This window comes from Cricetulus griseus, chromosome 4, assembly GCF_003668045.3.
Source record: "Cricetulus griseus strain 17A/GY chromosome 4, alternate assembly CriGri-PICRH-1.0, whole genome shotgun sequence".
Classification (NCBI taxonomy): Eukaryota; Metazoa; Chordata; class Mammalia; order Rodentia; family Cricetidae; genus Cricetulus; species Cricetulus griseus.
The window spans coordinates 113,687,704-113,706,342 of NC_048597.1; the positions used below are offsets into that span (position 1 = coordinate 113,687,704).

The window sequence follows — 18,639 nt, forward strand, 5'->3', positions numbered from 1 at the left end:
ACGCCAGCATGAGGACCAATCTGAGTCTGAATCCAGAGAACTCACATAAAAGCCACCTGTAGTGCTGGAAGCCAAACCAGTGACACTTGTTCAGAAACAAAGGAGAGATGTAGCTCAGCAGTTGAGCGTGCACTAGTCTTCAGAGGACCCTAGTTGGTTCCCAGCACTCCCTTGGGGCAGCTGACAAAGGTCTGTAATTGGAGTTTCAAATGTTCTGATGCCTTCAGCACTCTGCAGGCACCCACACACGTGGAATATACTCAAACACACTTTTTAAACTGAGGCCCGGTGGGGTGATGCATTTACTTCCAGTACCCAGGAAGCAGAATCCAACAGATCTCGTTAAGGCCAGCCTGATTTATATGGCAAGTTCCTGCCCAGCCAGGACTACACAGTATGCTTTTTTTTTTTTTTTTTTTTAAGAAAAGGAAAAAGAATGGAGAGCCAACAGGGAGATGCTCAGCCCTGCAGACACAAAGGTTAAACAAAGACAGATGTGGCGGTGCCTGCTCTGAAACTCACAGGGTTTATTGACGGTTGCTGGGGTCACTTTTGTCTCCCTATCACCGACCCACAAGGTCCCTTCAGGAATGGAAGATCTGAGCAAACTGGAGCCCACTTAGAGAACAAGGAGACCCCAGGTTACCCTACACCCCGCTCATTTGTTAAAGTTAGTATGTGTAATGCTCTCAGAGACAGAAAGTCCCCCTGACATTGACAATATTAAATATGGTTCCAGCAGTTGAAGTCAACTACAAAAACAGTCATGTAACATTCCCAGAAATCAACATTCATAAGCAATTTGAGGTCCAAACAAGGAAAGAAAGATACAAGGTCAGGCATAGTGATACCAGTACTGTGGCCGAAGCTGGAGTGAGACCAGACTGAGCAATTTAATAAGACCCTGTTTCTAAATTTAAGAAAAAAGACAAATTCCAGTGTTAGGCGATATTTTAGATGTGGTACCAGGACACGGCTTGCCTGTCTTTGGGCTTCTCATCACCACAGCCAACGTCCCCAGGCACCTGCTTTGCTCCCAAGAAATCCAGGGCATCGTTTGAAGGTTGCAGCCCTGGCAAGTTTCATTGTCTCCCAGGCTGTCTCAAGGCATTCTGGAACCCCTCCCAGGAGCAGCCACAGCCAGGTCTAAAGCTCAAGCATCCCTGGAAAATAGTCTTCAGCAGGCAGTGAACTTCATGGTCCCCCTCAGGCCCTTCAACAGAGAAGAGTTAGCTATGAGGCAAAGCTTGGGGGCTGGAGAGATGTCTCAGTAAAGTAATTGTTATACAAGTGTGAGGACCTGAATTCAACTTTCAGAACCAACATAAAACAACAGACAGGTACAGTGGTAGTACCTCCCAGCACTCGGGAGGTAGAGGCAGGAGGATCTGTGTGAGTTCAGGGCAAGCCTGATCTACGTATCAAGTCTCAGGCTAGTCAAGGCTACATAGTGAGAACCTGTCTCAACAAAACAAAGGAAAACTAGCCATGTACCTGCAATCCCAGCATTCTACAGGGGAAGGCAGGAGGAAGAAGGGAACAAGACCCAGATTCACTGTCTCTCCTACGTCAGAACTCTAGTGCTGGCTCTAGCTGGCTGACCGCCAACCTTTCCCACGCTGTCTGCTGGAGGTGGTTATCTTACTTCTCCCACCTATTCTGGAGTGCTCTTCCCAGTGAGGAGGCAGACCACCCCAGTCCCCTCACCTCAACCCAAATTACAACCCCCTTCCCCTGTCTGTGCATCACCAAAACTTACCACCAGGGAACATACTACCTACATTTTTGGCCTGGGGACTTTTTGAGACAGGGTCTCACTCTGTAGACCAGGATGGCCTGGAACTCAGAGATCTGCACCAGCTAGGCAGTGGTGGCGCACACCTTTAATCCCAGCACTTGGAAGGTAGAGGTTGCAGATCTCTGTGAGTTCGAGGCCAGCCTGGTCTACAGAGTGAGTTCCAGGACAGCCAGGGCTACACAGAGAAACCCTGTCTTAAAAACCAAAAAAAAAAAAAAAAAAAAAAAAGTGTGGACCACCAGGCTAGTCTCAATCGAATTCAGAGAGATCCGCCTGCCTTTGCTTCCCAAGTGCTGGGATTAAAGGCGAGCGCCACCAACGCCCAGCATCTTATCTATTTTATTGTTTAGCTGATTTTCCATTTTTCTTTCCTTCCTTCTTTCCATTCCCACCCGTGTGTGTGTGTGTGTGTGTGTGTGTGTGTGTGTGTGTGTGTGTGTGTGTTTGTGTGTGTCACATGGAAGCCAGAAATCAACTTTGAATATCTTCCTGTTCATTGTCCCCCTAGAGCTCATTGTTTCTGCTAGGGTGGCTGGTCAATGAGCCCTGAGATCGGCCTCCCCAGCACCAGATGACAGGTGTGTGCTGGGGATCTCAACTCATGTCCTGTGCTTACACGGAGGCATCTCTCAAGTTCTACTGTTTAAGACCACATCTCTGGCTCCAAAGTCATTATGGAGCCCAGGCTGCTTTTGAACTCCTGATCTTCTTGCCTCCACCTCCTAAGTGCTGAGATCCCAGGCACTTAGGAGGTGGAGTCATGGGTCACTGTGCCTCCTGGCTTCTTCATTTTACATTTTTAATTTTTTAGTTTTTTGTTTTGCTTTTCAGTGCTGAAGATGAAACCCAGGACTTCAGGTATACCAGACAATCACTCTATGGCCAAGCCATGCCTCCATCCCCCACTGGTGTACTGTAGGGTAAGTGCTCCACTTCTGAGACATCTCTGCTAGACACCTCCAGTGCCTCTGACCAGGTATGCATCCATCTGTCACCTGGGTGAACCTAATTCTTCTGGATGCCCTAGTCCCACAGGAAGAAACCGGTGGCCTTCAGTAAGCATCTCCCTGCTGGTCCTAATAGCTGATGAGCACCCATGGGGCTATGCATCACTATATGAAGCTCCTCCCCTGCACAGGCTCTTGCTTGACTTGGGCTGCTAACTCTGAGCAGTGAGAGGGTGCCGTACCATCCTTCCGTTTGATTCTCTCCTAGACTTTCTCAGCCGCAGCCACATCCCCATTCACATAATCTGGCTCCTCATCTGGGCTTCCCGATGGTGACACTTGTGCACCTATGGATCAGGACAGGTGGTTGCTGGGACAGTTCACAGGCATACATTATACCGGTAGTTCCCCAGCCAGGGTGCTCAAGACCCCACAAATGGCACAGGGGAGGTGTCCTCCTGTTTCAAGACTGGGTGATCAGCTCTGGAGGTCAAGCTGCTGCCAAGGGAAATTCTGGTAGAGCACAAGGCTTCTACAGCCTCGGGTTCTGTGAAGCCAGCCAGATTGGCTGGAGGGGAACCTGCCCAGGCCGACCCTCCTGGGTCAGCCAGCTGCCTGCTTGAGTTGATACCATCCCCCACCCCCCACACCCCTTCCTGGCGGCCTCTGCCCATGGGGGACATACCCACAGTCCTCCTGGATTCTCGCCACTCTCGGATGCATACTGAGTTCTGGTAATCCTCAGATTCCTCGCCACCTAAGGGAGGGTACAGGGACACACTGAGTAGGTCCAGGGAGCCAGGGGCAGCCTGCTTCCACTGAGGATGACCCCAGGGAGGAAGACAATCCCCTGGATGGGTAAACTTGACTCAGAGACACCAGAGACATGGAGAATGCAGGCAAGGGCTGAGTCTTTCGAACTCAAGTCTTACTCATGAGGGTGCTGGCCCCTGCTCTGCCTCTCTTGGGGGAGACGGCCTTACCTGAGTCAGGGGCAGTGGGCTTGCAGATGAGCACATTCTCGTAGGAGTTGGAGTCATCATCTGTCAACAGAAGGGAGCTGGCAGGAGACCTGCTGGTGGACCCCGTCTGCAAGCCCCATGTCCCTTCCTGCTTCTGCTACCTCTGCAGGCCCACCAAGCTCTCCCCTGGGCTTCAGGGGTTTCTTCATTAGCTTAGACCAGTTTATCTGTGGCTGTTTTTTGTTTTGTGTGTATGCTGGTGCCGGTGCCGGTGCATGCCTGGAACTGTCATGTTTGTTTGTTGTTGTTGCTCCTGGTGGTCTTGCTTTGTTTTGTTTTGAGACAATGTCTCCCTGTGTAGCCCTGTTTGTCCTAGAACTTGCTATGAAGACCATGCTGGCCTCAAAATCACAAAAATCTGAGTGCTAGGATTAAAGGCATGTGCTATCATGCCTGGCAAGAGACCTTTATTACAAAATTAGAATAAAGGTCAAGTAAAGGCACTTGCTGAGTCCTGTCCCGTCCTTCGGACCCACATAGTTAAGGAAGAGCACTGACTCCACAAGTGTGCAACCACATCCTAACAATGGACATTTTTTTAAAAATGTATTAAAACAATAAAGGAGGAGGAGAAGAAATTGGAAGGAAGGAGGAAGAAGAACCCTTGATAGACTACTATGACCAGGTGAGGACCCCAGCTAAAGGCCCTGCTCCTCCCCATAGGCTCTGCTCCCCGCCCTGCTCTCCTCTGTAAAGCAGAAGTGGTCATGACCAAAGGCTCCAGCATCCTCCAAGCTCGCACGGGTTATCTGTCACCAGTGCCCATCTGTGTCTGCCCAGCCCCAGATGACAGTGAGCTGTTCTCCTCAGATGTTCCCACCCACAGCTCCACCTCTGCTTCCTGTCCTGTCCCTTGCTCTCTGCTTGCTCTGTCCCCATCCTCTGCCTGCATGCTGACCAGCTTCCTTCCGCCCCGGCCTGTAGCTCGTCCTCCTCCCTCCCTCCCTCCACCGCTCACCATCTCTGCAGACCCATCCTGACCTAAGGGCTACCTCCTCTTCTACATCCTCCCCACCCCAGCCCCCACCTACCTTCTGGGGGCTTCTGGGAACATCCCCAGTTGTAGTAGTCTGTGGGGATGGGATCTCTGGACAAGAAAGCAGAGAGCAGGTTGCTGAACAGGCCTGTCAGGAGAAGCCATGGGGGGGTCTCCTCTCCCATCCATTCTGGATGCTTCCCAGAGCCCCTGACTACCCTGGGGCTAGAGGGTTGTCAGCCTGGAGAGGACACCTTCAACAAGTCGACACCTTGGCCCCAATTCTCCCCATTTGTGACATAAGGAGACCCTGCTAGGGGTCATCTTTTGGGGGGTGGTTTGAGTCAGATCCTTCTGCCTGACGCCCAACTACTGGAATGGCTGGGAGGACAGACTTGTACCACCATGGCCCTTGCCCCTTGGTGTCTGTCTGTCTGTCTGTCTGTCTGTCTGTCTGTCTGTCTCTATCTATCTATCTATCTATCTATCTATCTATCTATCTATCTATCATCTATCACTCTCCTCCCTCCCTCCCTCTCTCTCTCTCTCTCTCTCTCTCTCTCTCTCTCTCTCTCTCTCAGCTTTTTGAGACAGGGTTTCTCTGTGGCTTTGGACTAGCTCTTGTAGACCAGGCTGGTCTCGAACTCACAAGATCCACCTGCCTTTGCCTCCCGAGTGCTGGTTTTAAAGGTATGCGCCACCACCACCTGGCCCTTCTCTCTTTTTAAGTTTACATTTACTTATTTAGAGTCAGCTCTCTCCTTTCACCATGTGGGTTCCTGGGGTGGGGGTGGGGGTGGGGATAGGAGAGATGGGTGGAACTGGGGTTGTCTAAACGCCCTCACTGACTGAGGTAGCTGGCTGCCACCCCCCACCCTGTTGAAACAATGTCTCTGTGTCTCAGGCTGATCTCAAACTCACTATTTAGACCAGAATGACCTTGAATGATCCTCCTTCCCCAGGACTGGCATTACAGGCATGTGCCAACACAGCGAGTTTATACAGTGCTGGCGATGGGACCCAGGGCTCCATGTGTGTCAGGCAGGCACTCCAATAACTGCACCCCAGCCCTTTTTCGGGCATGAGAGAGCATCTCAATACTGTAGCCCACACTGGCTTTGATCCCCCGATCACCTCCCTCTTGAGTGCTGAAATGACAGAGCTGGGCCACCATATCTACTTTGTAACTCGCCTTTCACCAAATGGCAGGATGAGTGCCTACCCCCTACCAGATACTCCTCCTTCCAGCAGAGCTGCATGCCAGGCCCCACAAGGCCATGGTCACCAAATTGAAAAGGCTACCCAGAGATGTGTCTTTACTGAATGACTATATAAAGCTTGGGATGAGAGACACAGAAACACGGGGGTGGGCAGAGGGCACGGGGGTGGGATGACGGCCACTTACACATAGGCAGCATCATGTCTGCTTCCTGGAAGAGGCCACATAGGAGAGTTAAGACAAACTAAGCTCCCAGGCTGTGGCCCATTCCCTCTCCCCCGCCCCAGCTACCCACCTTTGTAGAAGTTCTGGTACCTAAGGGACTCAGGATCTGGAAGAAAGGCTAAGCTGTCTGCCCTCTAGGTCCTGCCCCAACCTAACCCAGGCTCTGTAGCCCAAGCAAGGGACTAGGGGCTTTGGACAGTCATGCCTTTATACACAGTCTGCTACAAGCATGTGCCTTTTCCACGCCAATTTCATCAACCCCAAGCTCAACCCTCCCTAAAAGGCCTCCCAAGCTAGTACTTGTCCCACTGTCCCATCCCCACTCAGGCTTATCCCTGCCTGGTGTCACTCACCTTCGAGATGAGAGAACAGCAGCTTGTTCTTCCTGCAAGGATGAGGCAAGGGGGGCTGAGGTGGTGCCCTGGGAGGGGACAGTCCCTGGGCAGCTCTGAGACTCTGCAACTTGGGGACAAAGTGAGGTCTGGGCTTAGCTGTGCCAGGTGGGGTTCTCCAGGTTCTTCCTACCTTTCCGATGACTTGTCTGAGGCTGTGTCCATCAGGGATCCTGGCCATACTGGCCTGGCCACTTTCGGAGGGAAGCAGGACAGGGTGTTGTTAGGCACTCACCCAGCTAAGCCTTTGCCCACTATACCAGGCTGGCCTCAGGGCAAGGGACACAGAAAGGATCCTGATATGGGAAGTCCCAGCCCTGAACCAAACCCAGGAAGCATCAGGGACTCACGGGAGTAGGTCTGAGCCACAGTAAAGCTCTCTTCATTTTCTTGCCTGTGAATATACAAGGGTGTGCTGAGCGGGGCCTTGACATTCTCAGGCAAGGAACATAGAGAGGACAGAGGGACAGACAGGGACAAGGAACACAGAAGAGGGAGGAGCTGGGCCTGGGAATGTGACTGCACCTGCCTGGATTCCCAGCACTCACGGTAGGAGGACCAATATGAGTTTGAGGCCAGCCTGGTATAGTGCCACAGAGTAAGACCCTGTCTCAGAAACGAAAAAATAAAAAAGCAAAACATGCAAGCTTTACCACGGCCCAGCATGGTCAGAGATGGAAGACTTTGTTTTCAAATCTCTGTGGTTTTTCAGTTGCAAAAGGAAATGAGGAAGTGTGTGTGTGTGTGTGTGTGTGCGTGTGCGTGTGTGTGTGTGTGTGTGTGTGAGAGAGAGAGAGAGAGAGAGAGAGAGAGAGAGAGAGAGACAGACAGAGACAGAGAGGGAGAGACAGAGAGAGGGAGAGCGCCTATGGGGTGTGCACGTGAAGACTGTACTGTGAGTGTAGGGGGTGTATGTACACGCAGCAGATAGGAGTAGAGTGTGATCAACTGGTTCCCTCCCCATCTCCTTTCTTTCTTTTCCTTTTTTGCGATATGGTCTCACTGTAGGCCTGACTGGCCTGGAACTTACTCTGTGGACCAGGCTAGCTTAGAACACAGAGATCCACCTGCCTCTGCCTCCAGAGTTCTGAGATTAAAGGAGTGTACCACCATGCCTGCCCCTGGCCTTTCTGTTTATGTTGGGCATGAACTCAGGACTCTGAGCATACTCAGCAAGCACTACACACACACACACCACTGAGCCATGTTCCCAGTTCATTCACTGGAGAGTCTAGGCACATGCTCCTCTCACTTTAAAATTATTTTTTTGTTAAATGTGTATGTCTGTTCACCACATGCATGCCTGGTGCCTGAGGAAGTCAGAAGAGGGCAATGGTTCTCCTGGAACCTAAGATTTTGAGCCATGTGGGTGTTGCGGATCAAATCCAGGTCCTCTGGAAGAACAGCCAGTGCTATTAACCACTGAGCCATCTCTCCAGGCCTGCTTTTAAATTAAAAAGTTTATTTGTATTTATTATTATTGTTGTTGTTGTTATTAGTGTGTGTGTGTGTGTGTGTCTGTGTGTGTGTTATGGTACAGTAAGCAGATGGAGGCCAGAGGACAATTTTTGGGAGACCTTAATGTCTTTTCACAGTGGGTTCCAGGGACTGAACTCAGGTCACCAGGCTTTTGTGTCAGTCACTTTTACTTATCTTGCAGCCCCCTACTTATACATTTTAAGACAAGGTCTCACTGAATTGTCAGGTTGAACTTGAACTCCCTCTGTGGCCAAGGCAGGCTCTGGAATATCTGGGGTGACAGGAGGTGCCCAGACTCTCAAGTACCCAGTGCTCAGGTTCTTCCCCTGCTGCCACCATGACGGCACATTCATTCAGACAGCCCCTGGACTCTCGTTCCCTCCACTGAGTGCTAGGCACCCATTAGAGCAGGCATGAGTGAGGGCAAGGACTGTGTTCACAAAGGGATCCCCAAAAAACACCAAGCTGGGGCAACTCACTGGTTCCTCTGCTCGTAGATTTTCTCATTTCTCTTCACCCCTGCAGGAACAGAAATGGCATAGCAAGAGTCCCTGAACCCCAAGTGCGTGGCCGGGGAAAGCTAAGGTCTGGGACTCCCCTCTTTGAAACTCCACCAGGCCCTTGGTAGGTTCCTCATGGCTGCCTGTCATTGACATGGTTCTTATCAGCTGGGTGTAGTGACAGATGCCTGTGATCCCAACACTCAGGAAGCAGAGGCAAGAGGGTAGGAACATTTGAGGCTAGCCTGAGCTAAGTGAAACAAAGAATTAAGAGGAAGGAAATGAAAGGAAGAAATGAAGAGGGGAGGGGAGAAGAGAAAAAAGGAGGGAGAGGAAGGAAGAGAGCTGGAGCTGGGGTGGAAAGTAGGAAGGAAAGAGGGACGGAAGGAATGAAAGGTACTTGATCCCTTTTTGTGGAGTGAGGATAGCATAGAGGGTGCCACAGGTAGCCAGCCTCCCTTTTCTTCTCCAGAGTGGTTTCCTGGCCTGGATCACCCCCATGGTCCAGCAGAACCAACCTTCACCCACACCCAGTGTCTTCAGGGGCTGGATAGCGGCCACCTGCTGGTTCCTGGGTGCTCATCCTCCTGCCCCTCCCATTACAGCCAGGTCCAGCCCCAGAGGCCTCTAGGACACACTCTCCATGGTACTCCCATCACTCCCTGCCCATGTGACACTTACCTGGGCGGGAGCAGTGGACACACAGCCAGGCTGTGGCCCCCAACAGCAGCAGCAGTGGGACTGACAATGGCCACAGTAGCTCCAACTCGGCATTCATGTTGGCTTGGGGAGGGAGCTGCAAGCTGCATTGAAGATCTGTGAGCCAGGGGCTCCCAGCTGCTGCCCCACACCATTTCTGATCTCTGTGACTTTAGCTCCAATGACCGTGGAATGGCCTTCCCTACTCCTGGATTGAACCAACCATGTCTCCCATGTGATCCTAACTAGCTTATTGACCACCAGATCATGTGTGCTAGAAGGTTCTGAGACCACTAGGCAATACTAATAAATTGGACAACCCTACGCACACATTCCCAATCCACCTGGCCCTGAGAGTCAGGCTCCTTAATTCCCAGGTGGAGAAGCTAAGACTGGGAAGCACTCCCCGCCCCACAGCTGCTATGTGCAAAGGGAGGGTTCACACACCCCGCTCATAGGGGCTCACACCTGCAATCCTAGCAACTCTGGAGGTGGAAGCAGGAGAGCTGCCACCAGTTTCAGGTCAAGCTGAGACAAGAGTGAGTCCTGGGCTAAGACTAAAATAAGGTGGTGGTGGGGGAGCTGGAGACGGCTCAGTAGTTAAGAGTGCTTGCGTGCCTTTAATCTCAGCACTCAGAGACAAAAGTCAGGCCAGTCAGTATAATTCAGGGATGGGTCACCAACTGAGGGACAGGGCTTGAGGACCTGCAGAGTGAGGCTGTTCCTTTGGGAGACAAAGGAGGAGGTGGAGCTGTGGAGAGATGTCTGTGGTGAAGAGACTTCAAACCCTCAGTTAGCCCAGGGCCATGTGAAGACAGTGGTCGTTCCAGCCTTGGAGAAAGCCCACATAGTCTGGTAATGAGTGGTGTATAACCCGTTCTAACAGGCTTATAAAACCATCACAACTCCAGGGAGACTCAGCTCCTTGGCATGGGCAAGGAACACAGTTGAGGGAGCCAGTCTTCTGTAAGATGCATGTAGAGTGATAGTGACTAAGTGGTCACTGTCTATGTTTGGTTCCACCTCCAACTAGAGAAGGTGTGGCTCACCTGTAGAGCCCCTGCCTAGAATTCCCCAGTAAGGAACTGGGAGTGTGGCCTTTGGTTAGAATATTGACTTTGTCTATCAAAGAGACTCACAAACTGAGCATATGGTACATACCTGTAACTCTAGCACTTCAAAAATAAAGCTGGCAGGGGTGGGAGGGGGAGTGAGCTAGAGAAATGGCTCAGAGGTTAAGAGCACTGGCTCCTCTTCCAGTGGTCCTGAGTTCAATTCCTAGCAACCACGTGGTGGCTCAGGCTGTGGTGGTGCACACCTTTAATCCCAGCACTCAGGAGGCAAAGTCAGGCAGATCTCTATGAGTTCGAGGCCAGCCTGGTCTACAGAGTGAGTTCCAGGATAGCCAAGGCTACACAGAGAAATCCTGTCTCAAAAAACCAAACCAAGCAACCAACCAAATAAATAAATAAGAATAAATAAATCCTTAAAATTTATTTCTTTGTTTTATGTGCATTGGTGTTTTGCCATGGGTGTCAAGTTCATGCTAGGAATTGAACCCGGGTCCTCTGAAAGAGCAATCGGTGTTCTTAATTGCTGAGCTGTCTCTCCAGCCCCAGTAAATCTTGAAAAAAAAAAAAAAAAAAAAAGAGCCAGAAGGACTGGGGAGATCAAGGCTACTTCTGGGTACAAAGCACAAAGCACAACTCTAGCTATGTTTTTTAAAAGGAGAGTGGTATGTATAGATACACACACACACACACACACACACACACACACACACACAGGCAGGGTAGACAGAGAGGAGGTATGAGAGAATAATGGAGGGAGGGTAGGGAGAAGAGAGACTTGGGGCATGGTGCCTTACTCCTATATGCCTGTAACGCAGCACTTGGGAGGTACAGGCAGATCAGTTTGAGGTCATCCTTGGCTACATAGAAAAGAGGAGACTTGGAAGTAGCACACAAGCAGGCTACATATAACTCAGCACTTGCCTACCTCAGTCCACTTATTACCCCAAGAGCAAGCCCACATTTTTGGCTTGGCATTCAAGGTCCCAGGATCTGGCCTGCTGACTTCTGTTTCCTTTTCAAGGGAAGGAGGACCATCCTCCATCCAAGAGGCCTTGGCTAGCAGAGAGCCCACAGGCTTCTGGACCTGTTGTTCAGGGATGAGCAGGACCTGTTGTCCAGGGATAGTGTTAGTCAGGTCATCTAGCTACTCTACCCAGCCACACAGTAAATAACAGGTGTTTTCTGAGTGTGTCACATGAGGCCTGTCATGGAGATGATGACTGTAGAGTAGGGTCAGCCATGTGGGTTGTTTGCACCATGACTCTTCCCCCCCCCCCAATGACTCTTGTTATAGTCACAGTTCTTAGCCATATGACATGGAAAGGGACTGTCAGTGGCCTGCAGCAAAAATTGAGGCGATGTATTATCTTGCCTGGTGTTATCTAGAGGCACAGGCCTGAACTCCCTCCACTGACCCTAGCAGCATCTGAGGGGCTAAACATTCTGAAGAGCTGTGAGGGCCTAATGAAGTAGGTATGCCAGGCCTAGTGGAATAGGCTAGCTAGCAATCCTAGCAGCTCAGGAGGCTGAGGCAAGAGCTCTGCACATTCCAAGGTCAACTTGGGCTGTACTGCAAGTTCAACTCCAGTGAGACTGCCTCAAAACATAAAAAGGGCTGGGGGCATGGTGGGACATTTGCTTAGAATGTCCCAGTGATGGCCTAAGGACACAGCTTAGTGGTATATCAACTACCTAGAATCTACCAGTTTGAGGTTGGGGACGTGGCCCAACAGTAGAGTACCTGCCTAGAACCATCCAGTTAGGGATATGCCAATGTTTAACTAGCACTGGCAAGACTTTGGGTTCTATTTCCAGCAATGAGGGAAAAAAAAAACCCTTGGTGGGGGTGGGGTGGGGTGGGGTGGGGGGTGGGGGTGGGGGGCGTTGAAGAGACGGCTCAGAGGTCAAGAGCATAGATTGCTCTCCTGGGTTTGATTCTCAGCATCCACATGGCAGCTTGCAGCCATCTATAACTCCAGTTCCAGGGGATCCAACCCTCTCCATCTTTGTGGGCACTAGGCATGAATGTGGTGTACACATGTTCTTGCAAGCAAAAAACTCACATGAGTACATTTTGTTTTTGAGACAGAGGGTCACTGTGTAGCCCTGGCTGGTCTGAAAGTCACTGTGTAGACCAGCTGGCCTGGAACTCACAGAGACTGGCTTGCCTCTGCCTCCAGAGTGCTGGGATTTAAAGGGTGCACCATCAGTGCCAACTTACATAAATGTTTTAAATCTAACAAAAAAGCTTGCTCGAGGAGAGACCTTCCTCAGTGGTAAGGTGCTCATGCTCCTGTAGATAACCCTCACACCCTGAAAGCAAACCTAATGAAACTCATCGGTCACCACCAGGCCACACCCAACTGGAAAAAGAACATGAATCAGAAAGGAATTAGTTAAGAAGAGGGCAAGGATCTGAGAATGGCAGTGGACATGAGAAGGAATTGGTTAATGTGGTCAAGATGCATTCTTTCCATGTATGGAAATGTCCTAAGCCTAATACTATGCATAATTAATCCATGATAATAAAAAGACTGAATGGGGTGGGGGCTGGAGAGATGGCTCAGGTTAGGAGCACTGACCCAGAGGACCTGGGTTCAACTCCCAGCACCTACATGGCAGCTCACAACTGTCTATAGCTCTGGTTCCAGGGGATTTAGAACCCTCATGCAGGCATACCTGCAGGCAAAACACCAATGTGCATAAGATAAAGTTTAAATTATTAAAATATGATTGAATGGATGGGGGGTGGTGAGACAGCTTTAGTAAAAAGGAGCTTGCTGCCCACTCTTCCATCCCTTTCCGCCGACCGACCCACGAACGGGAGCCCTCATCCAGTGGCTGATGGAAGCAGAGACAGACATCCACAGATATACACTGAGCTGAAATCTGGAATTTAGTTGAAGAGAGGGAGGAATGAAGAGCGAAGGGGTCTATACCAGGCTGGAGAAACCCACAGGAACACTTGGCCTGAACAAGGGAGAGCACATCGACCCCAGATGCTGTCGGGGAGGCCAGTACAAGACTGATCCAGACCCCTGAGCATGGATGTCAATAAGGAGGCCTCTGCACTCCAGGGAGCCTCTGGTGGTGGATTAGTATATTTCCCTGGTGCCAAGAAGGGACTTTAAGAGAGCCCATCCCACATGAAGGGATGGCCCTGGACACATGGGGAAGGGCCCAGAACCAGCACAGGAAGATTTGGTGGACTTTGCAGAGCCCCCGTTGAGGGCCCTACCCTGCCTGGGGAGTGGTGGGTGGATGGGGTGGGGGTAGGTTGGGGGGGGGGAGGAGGGATGGGGGTGAGGGGAGGGAGAAGGGACTTATATGTGAAACAAGCTTGTTCCCTAACTTGAACTAATAAAGAAAGAAAGAAAGAAAGAAAGAAAGAAAGAAAGAAAGAAAGAAAGAAAGAAAGGAGTTTGCCTCCAAGTCTGAGGATCTGAGTTCGATCCACAGGATCCACATGGTGAGAACTCACTCCTACAAGTTATTCTCTGACCTACACTGTAGCACACACCCATCCATCCAATAATTAAAAATGGATTAAAATATTGGAAAACAAAGCAAAAAGAGCCAGTGTGAGTGTATGGGTCTGGGCCTTGCTTCTCAGTTGGGGATTCCTCTGATCCCAATTGTCTTCTTCCCAGGGAGCTCAAAGGTGCATACAGGGTTCAAAGAGGTGCATACTGTGCCAGAGAGAACCACAGTAAGAGTAACAGTGATGGAAATCCAGAGTAGGCCCAATGAATCCCTCCACTCTGTGTGCTCATGCTCTCTACAGACAGCAGGTGGGCTGAGGGAACTGAGGCTGGGTCTGCAGGAGGGGCAACCCACGAGTCACACAAGGCCCCAAGGGGCCAGGCAGGGCTGGCTGTGGGTGTATGGGGGACTGCCACAGCTCTGTGGCTCCGTGTAGGCCAAAATAGCTCAAAGGGAAGTGGGCAGTTTTCATATGAACAAGGTTTGCACAGGGCCAGTCTCTTGACTGTAGCCTCTGAACCACTAGCCTCAACGGCCCTTAGTGATTACTCTGCAACTACTCACCCTTCAGGGAACAGAGGCCACCAGGGTCTGCTCAGATGAGTACGACCAATCACACAATCCTGGATGGCTGTATTCATGCTACTCTGGGGCCTGTGGTTTTAGCTGAATATTTCTGTGGTTTGTTCGAGACAGGGTCTCATTATGGAGTACAGGCTGGCTTTGAACTCCTGTACCCCCACCTTAGCATTCCTAGTGCTGTGATTACAGGAGTGCACCACAATCTCTACCTGCATGGACCAAGGATTTGGGGCTTCAAATGAGAGTGGAGAGAGGACTCTGAAAAACCTATTGGAGGCCAGAGGGCCAGGTGAGTTGTGTGTGTGTGTGTGTGTGTGTGTGTGTGTGTGTGTGTGTGTGTGTGTGTGTGTATGGTCATGTGTAGAGGTCTGGCAGGCCCTTTTCCAGGCCAATGGTGGTGGTGGTGGAGGCTGGGTGGAAGGAACCTGGCCAACCTGGGCTACCAGAACCAAAGAACCCACCAGCTCTACAGGGGTTATCCATCAGAAGGTACGAACCTGGGTCAGGCTTGGGTGGACTTTTGGGGACAGCAACTTCCTCCTCCTGGCTGGGACAGGGCCTGCCTGGGCAATTCCCCAGGGCATCCCAGATTCACCCACAGGCCTGTGGCATTAGATAACTCTTCACTGATGGGAGAAACTGAGTTCATTTCTGGCTTTTGGCTGGCCCTCCCCAGTCACTGGTAGTGACAGAACCCCCCTAGGGTCTCACAGGCTGGGGGTTTGGGAAGACAATGATCAGTAGGTAGGTGCCTGGAGCCCCTAAAACAGGCTGCCCCCAACGGGCCAAAGTGCCCGGCCAGGGCAGGAGGAATCAGGTGTCCCAGCCACCGCTTAGTCCATAGCTACTAAGGGTCTTGTGGGGGATAGTGCAGGGGACACCTGCTCAGCTGGGCACCCCTGGGAAATGCTTACCTGAGAGTGGGGGTTCCTCACCATGGCCACCCCATCCTGTGCCGGCACACCTGCCCAAGCCAATGCCAACACCAGACTCTGGCGGGCAGCAGGCAAGGCGGTTGGCTTCCTGTCACTACTGAATCATCCTCGCACATCCGCCTTGGCCGGACTGCTCGGCTGGCTAGTGACAAAAGGGGTGGGGCAGACAGAAAAAGATAGAGATAGAGAAGAGCGGGCCATAGTGGTGTATGCCTTTAAATGCCTGTACTTGGCAGAAGCAAGCAGATCTCTTTTGAGTTTGAGGCCTGGTCTATATAGTGAGTTCCAGCCAGGGTTACTACATAGTGAGACCTTGTCTCAAAACAAACAAAAATCAAAAACAAGGAAGGTAGGCCAGCAAGATGGCTCGCTGGGTAATCGCACTTGCCACCAAGCCTTACAATTTGCTTTCTATCACCAGGAATCACATGGTGGGAGAGAACTGACTGATATCTGCTAGTTGTCCTGATATACATGTACACACACACACACACACTCACTTGGGGTGGGGTAAAAAAAAGAAAGACTCAGGAGAAATGGGAAGTGAGAGATAGGCACGGAAAGAGGACAGAAAGCCCAGGACTCACACAGCACACACCAAAACGAAAGCACAGACACAGGCCCCAGGGGGCACAGAGAAGAGAGGCAGTGTCAACCCAAGAGTTCACACACACACACACACACACACACACACACACACACACACACACACACACACACGAGAGAGAGAGAGAGAGAGAGAGAGAGAGAGAGAGAGCCACAGACACCAGAGGTGGGAGATACAGATGCTCAGTTCAGGAGAGGACCAGAAAGAGAAAGACAGCTATGCAGACAGACAACCAGAGGCTGGAGGAAGCGAAGCCAGTGTCCTGCCAGAACCCACAGAGATCTCAGAGTGGGAATCAGGAAGACAAGATTAGAGCAGCAGAATCCCATAGAACAAACACCAAAAGGGCAGACAGAAAAAGATAAGGGACATGGGGGACAAGGAAGAGACATGTGGTGGATGGCACAAAGACAGCAGATGGAACAAAGGATCAGTGTGTTAGAAACAGCTGGATAGGGCCCCCACCTGCCTCTTTGTGTGTAGGGGGAGAGGGTATGTGAGTAGAGACCGGAAGTCAGCCTTCTGAGTGCCTTCCCAGGGGATAGAACTCATGATCTGCCTTAGTGGGAAGCACCTTTGCCTACTGAGCCACCTTGCTAGACCACCTAGTGCTTTTATTTTTTTGTCTTTATGTCTCACTATGTAGTCCTGGCTGGCCTAGGAACTGAGACCCACCTGCTTCTTGCCATGTGCTGGGACTTTACCAGCTTCCACCTGGACTTTCCTCTCACTGACCTGGGGTTCACCAAGCAGTCCAGGCTGGCTGGCCCTGCAAACTCCAGATAGCCATGTTTCCCTGTCCTCAGTGCTGACATTAGTGTTTGTTCCCAGTGTCACTGAGTGCTGGGGATCCAAGCCCAGATCCTCTGGCTTTGGAGAGCTTTATGGACTGTGCCATGTACTCCCCTCTCCCCCAGAGCTGTTTCTCAGTCATCACCTGCCGCTTAGGGAGGCTGCTCCAGGTGTTGGGTAGAAAGGAGGCCAGCAGGCACCATTGCCCCAAGGGACAAGGATCAACAACCTACCTAGCTCAGTGCACCCTGGAACTTGGAAAATGTTAACACAATGTTCACCTGCTGGTTACATTAAGGCTCAAAGCAGGAATGGTCCCACCCTACCGTCTGCTTGGTGAGTTTAATATTTTAGTACCTGGGAACTTGCCCTAGTGGTCGAGGTCTGTTTCTTCCCACTCTGGGCCTTCTGCTGCCACCAAGTGGTGAACCAAAGTAGCACAGGCAATGAGAGCCATTAACAAGAGACCCACAGGAAGCTCAGGACATTGTTCCACTCCTCCACCCTGGGACCATTGAAGATAGTGCCATTGGAAATCTATGCCAGCCACAAAGTGCCTGGCATACTCAGTTTCCAAGACATTTCCATGGGGTCAGATGGGGAGGAAGAGACCCCCCAAGGCAGAGCTAGTGTTCATGGCTGGGCTCCTCCCCACACCTTGCTAACAATTCAGCATCTACCTCAAGTCCCTGGCATATTTACTTGTAACCCTCGTCCTTTGGACACCCCCCTTTTCTGTGACAGCGTCTCTGTGTAGCCTTTGGAACTCACTGTGTAGACCAGGCTCAGACATCCCCCTGCCTCTGCCTCCCAAGTGCTGGGATTAAAGGCGTGCACCAATCACCACCCTGCTCTATGCCCTCTTCTTGCCTCCTAGGGCACCCACACATAGGTGCCCAAGCCCTTTCTAATTTTTCATTTTAAGAATGCCTCTTGGGGGCCTGGAGAGATGGCTCAGTGTTTAAGAGCAGTGGCTACTCTTCAAGAGGACCCGGGTTCTGTTCTCAGCACCCACATGGAAGCTCACACCGGTCTAAACTCCAGTTCCAGGGGGATCTGGTATCCTTACACAATGCACATAAAGTTATATAAAGTATTAAAAAAAAAACAAAACCAAACTGCTTCTTGGCTATACATAGGATGGGCCTTGAACTTGCAACCCTTCTGCTTCAGTCTCTGGAATAGGTAGAATTATTGAAGCACTTATGTGTAATGTGTTCTGCCAACACTCATGTGCCTGGTTCCTGGAGGCCACAATGGCAGTTAGACTGCTGTGAGCCATCATGCTGGAATAACAGCCAATGCCTTTAACTGATGAGGCACAGCTTATCCCTGAACCATGCTTTGTTTTTACCAAGACAGGGTTTTTCTCTGTGCAGCCTTGGTTTTAAAGACTTAATCCCAATACTTGGAAGGTGGAGGCAGATCAGGAATTGCCATCATCCTCAGTACACTGTGTATCAAGGATAGCTTGGGCTGTGACATTTCACTGTACTGGTGACTAAGCTAGGACCTTGGGCATGCTTGGCAGGCACTCTAATGCTGAATCACACCCCTAGCTCATGAAGTAAATTTGATTTTTTTTTTTTTTAAATAGACTCCTGCTACGTAGTCCTGGCTGGCCTGGAACTTGTGATTCTCTCCTCAGCATCCCCAGGTTAAGACTAGAACTGTGCCCCACCACATGCCACAGTGACCATTATCTCTAACTCAGTCCTGTAGACTAGAATTCTGCCCCTCCATGTGGGGCGTGATCATTCTCTCTCCTTTTAAACTCAGCTCTGTTGACCAGGATGGCCTCAAATTCAAAGATCCACCTGTCTCTGCTTTCTGAGTGCTAGCACTAAAGGCATGTGCTTTAGTAGTGAGCCTATTCTTTATTTCAATAGTACAACATATGAGACTTCTAC

At 50.8% G+C, this 18,639-nt stretch overlaps 1 protein-coding gene across 10 annotated transcripts; it reads right to left on the minus strand.

The window, feature by feature from the left end:
* Window positions 1–507: 507 nt before the first annotated feature.
* Lat2 (linker for activation of T cells family member 2) lies at window positions 508–15,467 on the minus strand. Of its 10 annotated transcripts, none has more exons than XM_027416145.2 (13): window positions 15,310–15,467; window positions 9,240–9,361; window positions 8,538–8,577; window positions 6,930–6,973; window positions 6,713–6,773; window positions 6,541–6,572; window positions 6,258–6,293; window positions 6,149–6,173; window positions 4,799–4,854; window positions 3,729–3,788; window positions 3,431–3,502; window positions 2,988–3,092; window positions 508–1,213 (listed from the first exon to the last, which is right to left on the minus strand). In XM_027416145.2, the coding sequence occupies exons 2-12, from the start codon at window positions 9,334–9,336 to the stop codon at window positions 3,010–3,012; spliced, it is 606 nt and encodes a 201-aa protein (XP_027271946.1). In that variant the 5' UTR covers window positions 9,337–9,361; window positions 15,310–15,467; the 3' UTR covers window positions 508–1,213; window positions 2,988–3,009. The 10 variants fall into 10 exon arrangements, with proteins under 10 accessions (XP_027271946.1, XP_027271944.1, XP_027271943.1 ...); XM_027416143.2 differs by lacking the exon at window positions 8,538–8,577 and adding an exon at window positions 14,893–14,998 and having other exon boundaries at window positions 15,310–15,430; XM_027416142.2 differs by lacking the exon at window positions 8,538–8,577 and adding an exon at window positions 14,893–15,021 and having other exon boundaries at window positions 15,310–15,426.
* Between the last annotated feature and the right edge of the window lie 3,172 nt (window positions 15,468–18,639).

Bases quoted from the DNA above. Each gene is read 5' to 3' on its own strand.
- Lat2 (XM_027416143.2), bottom strand. From the start codon at position 14,979: ATGCCCTGGGGAATTGCCCAGGCAGGCCCTGTCCCAGCCAGGAGGAGG. The intron at 6,974-9,239 runs GTAAGTGTCACA...GTATATTCACAG, and splicing joins TGTCCACTGCTCCCGCCCAG to GCAAGAAAATGAAGAGAGCT. The intron at 6,294-6,540 runs GTGAGTGACACC...CCTTTCTTCCAG, and splicing joins GCTGTTCTCTCATCTCGAAG to ATCCTGAGTCCCTTAGGTAC.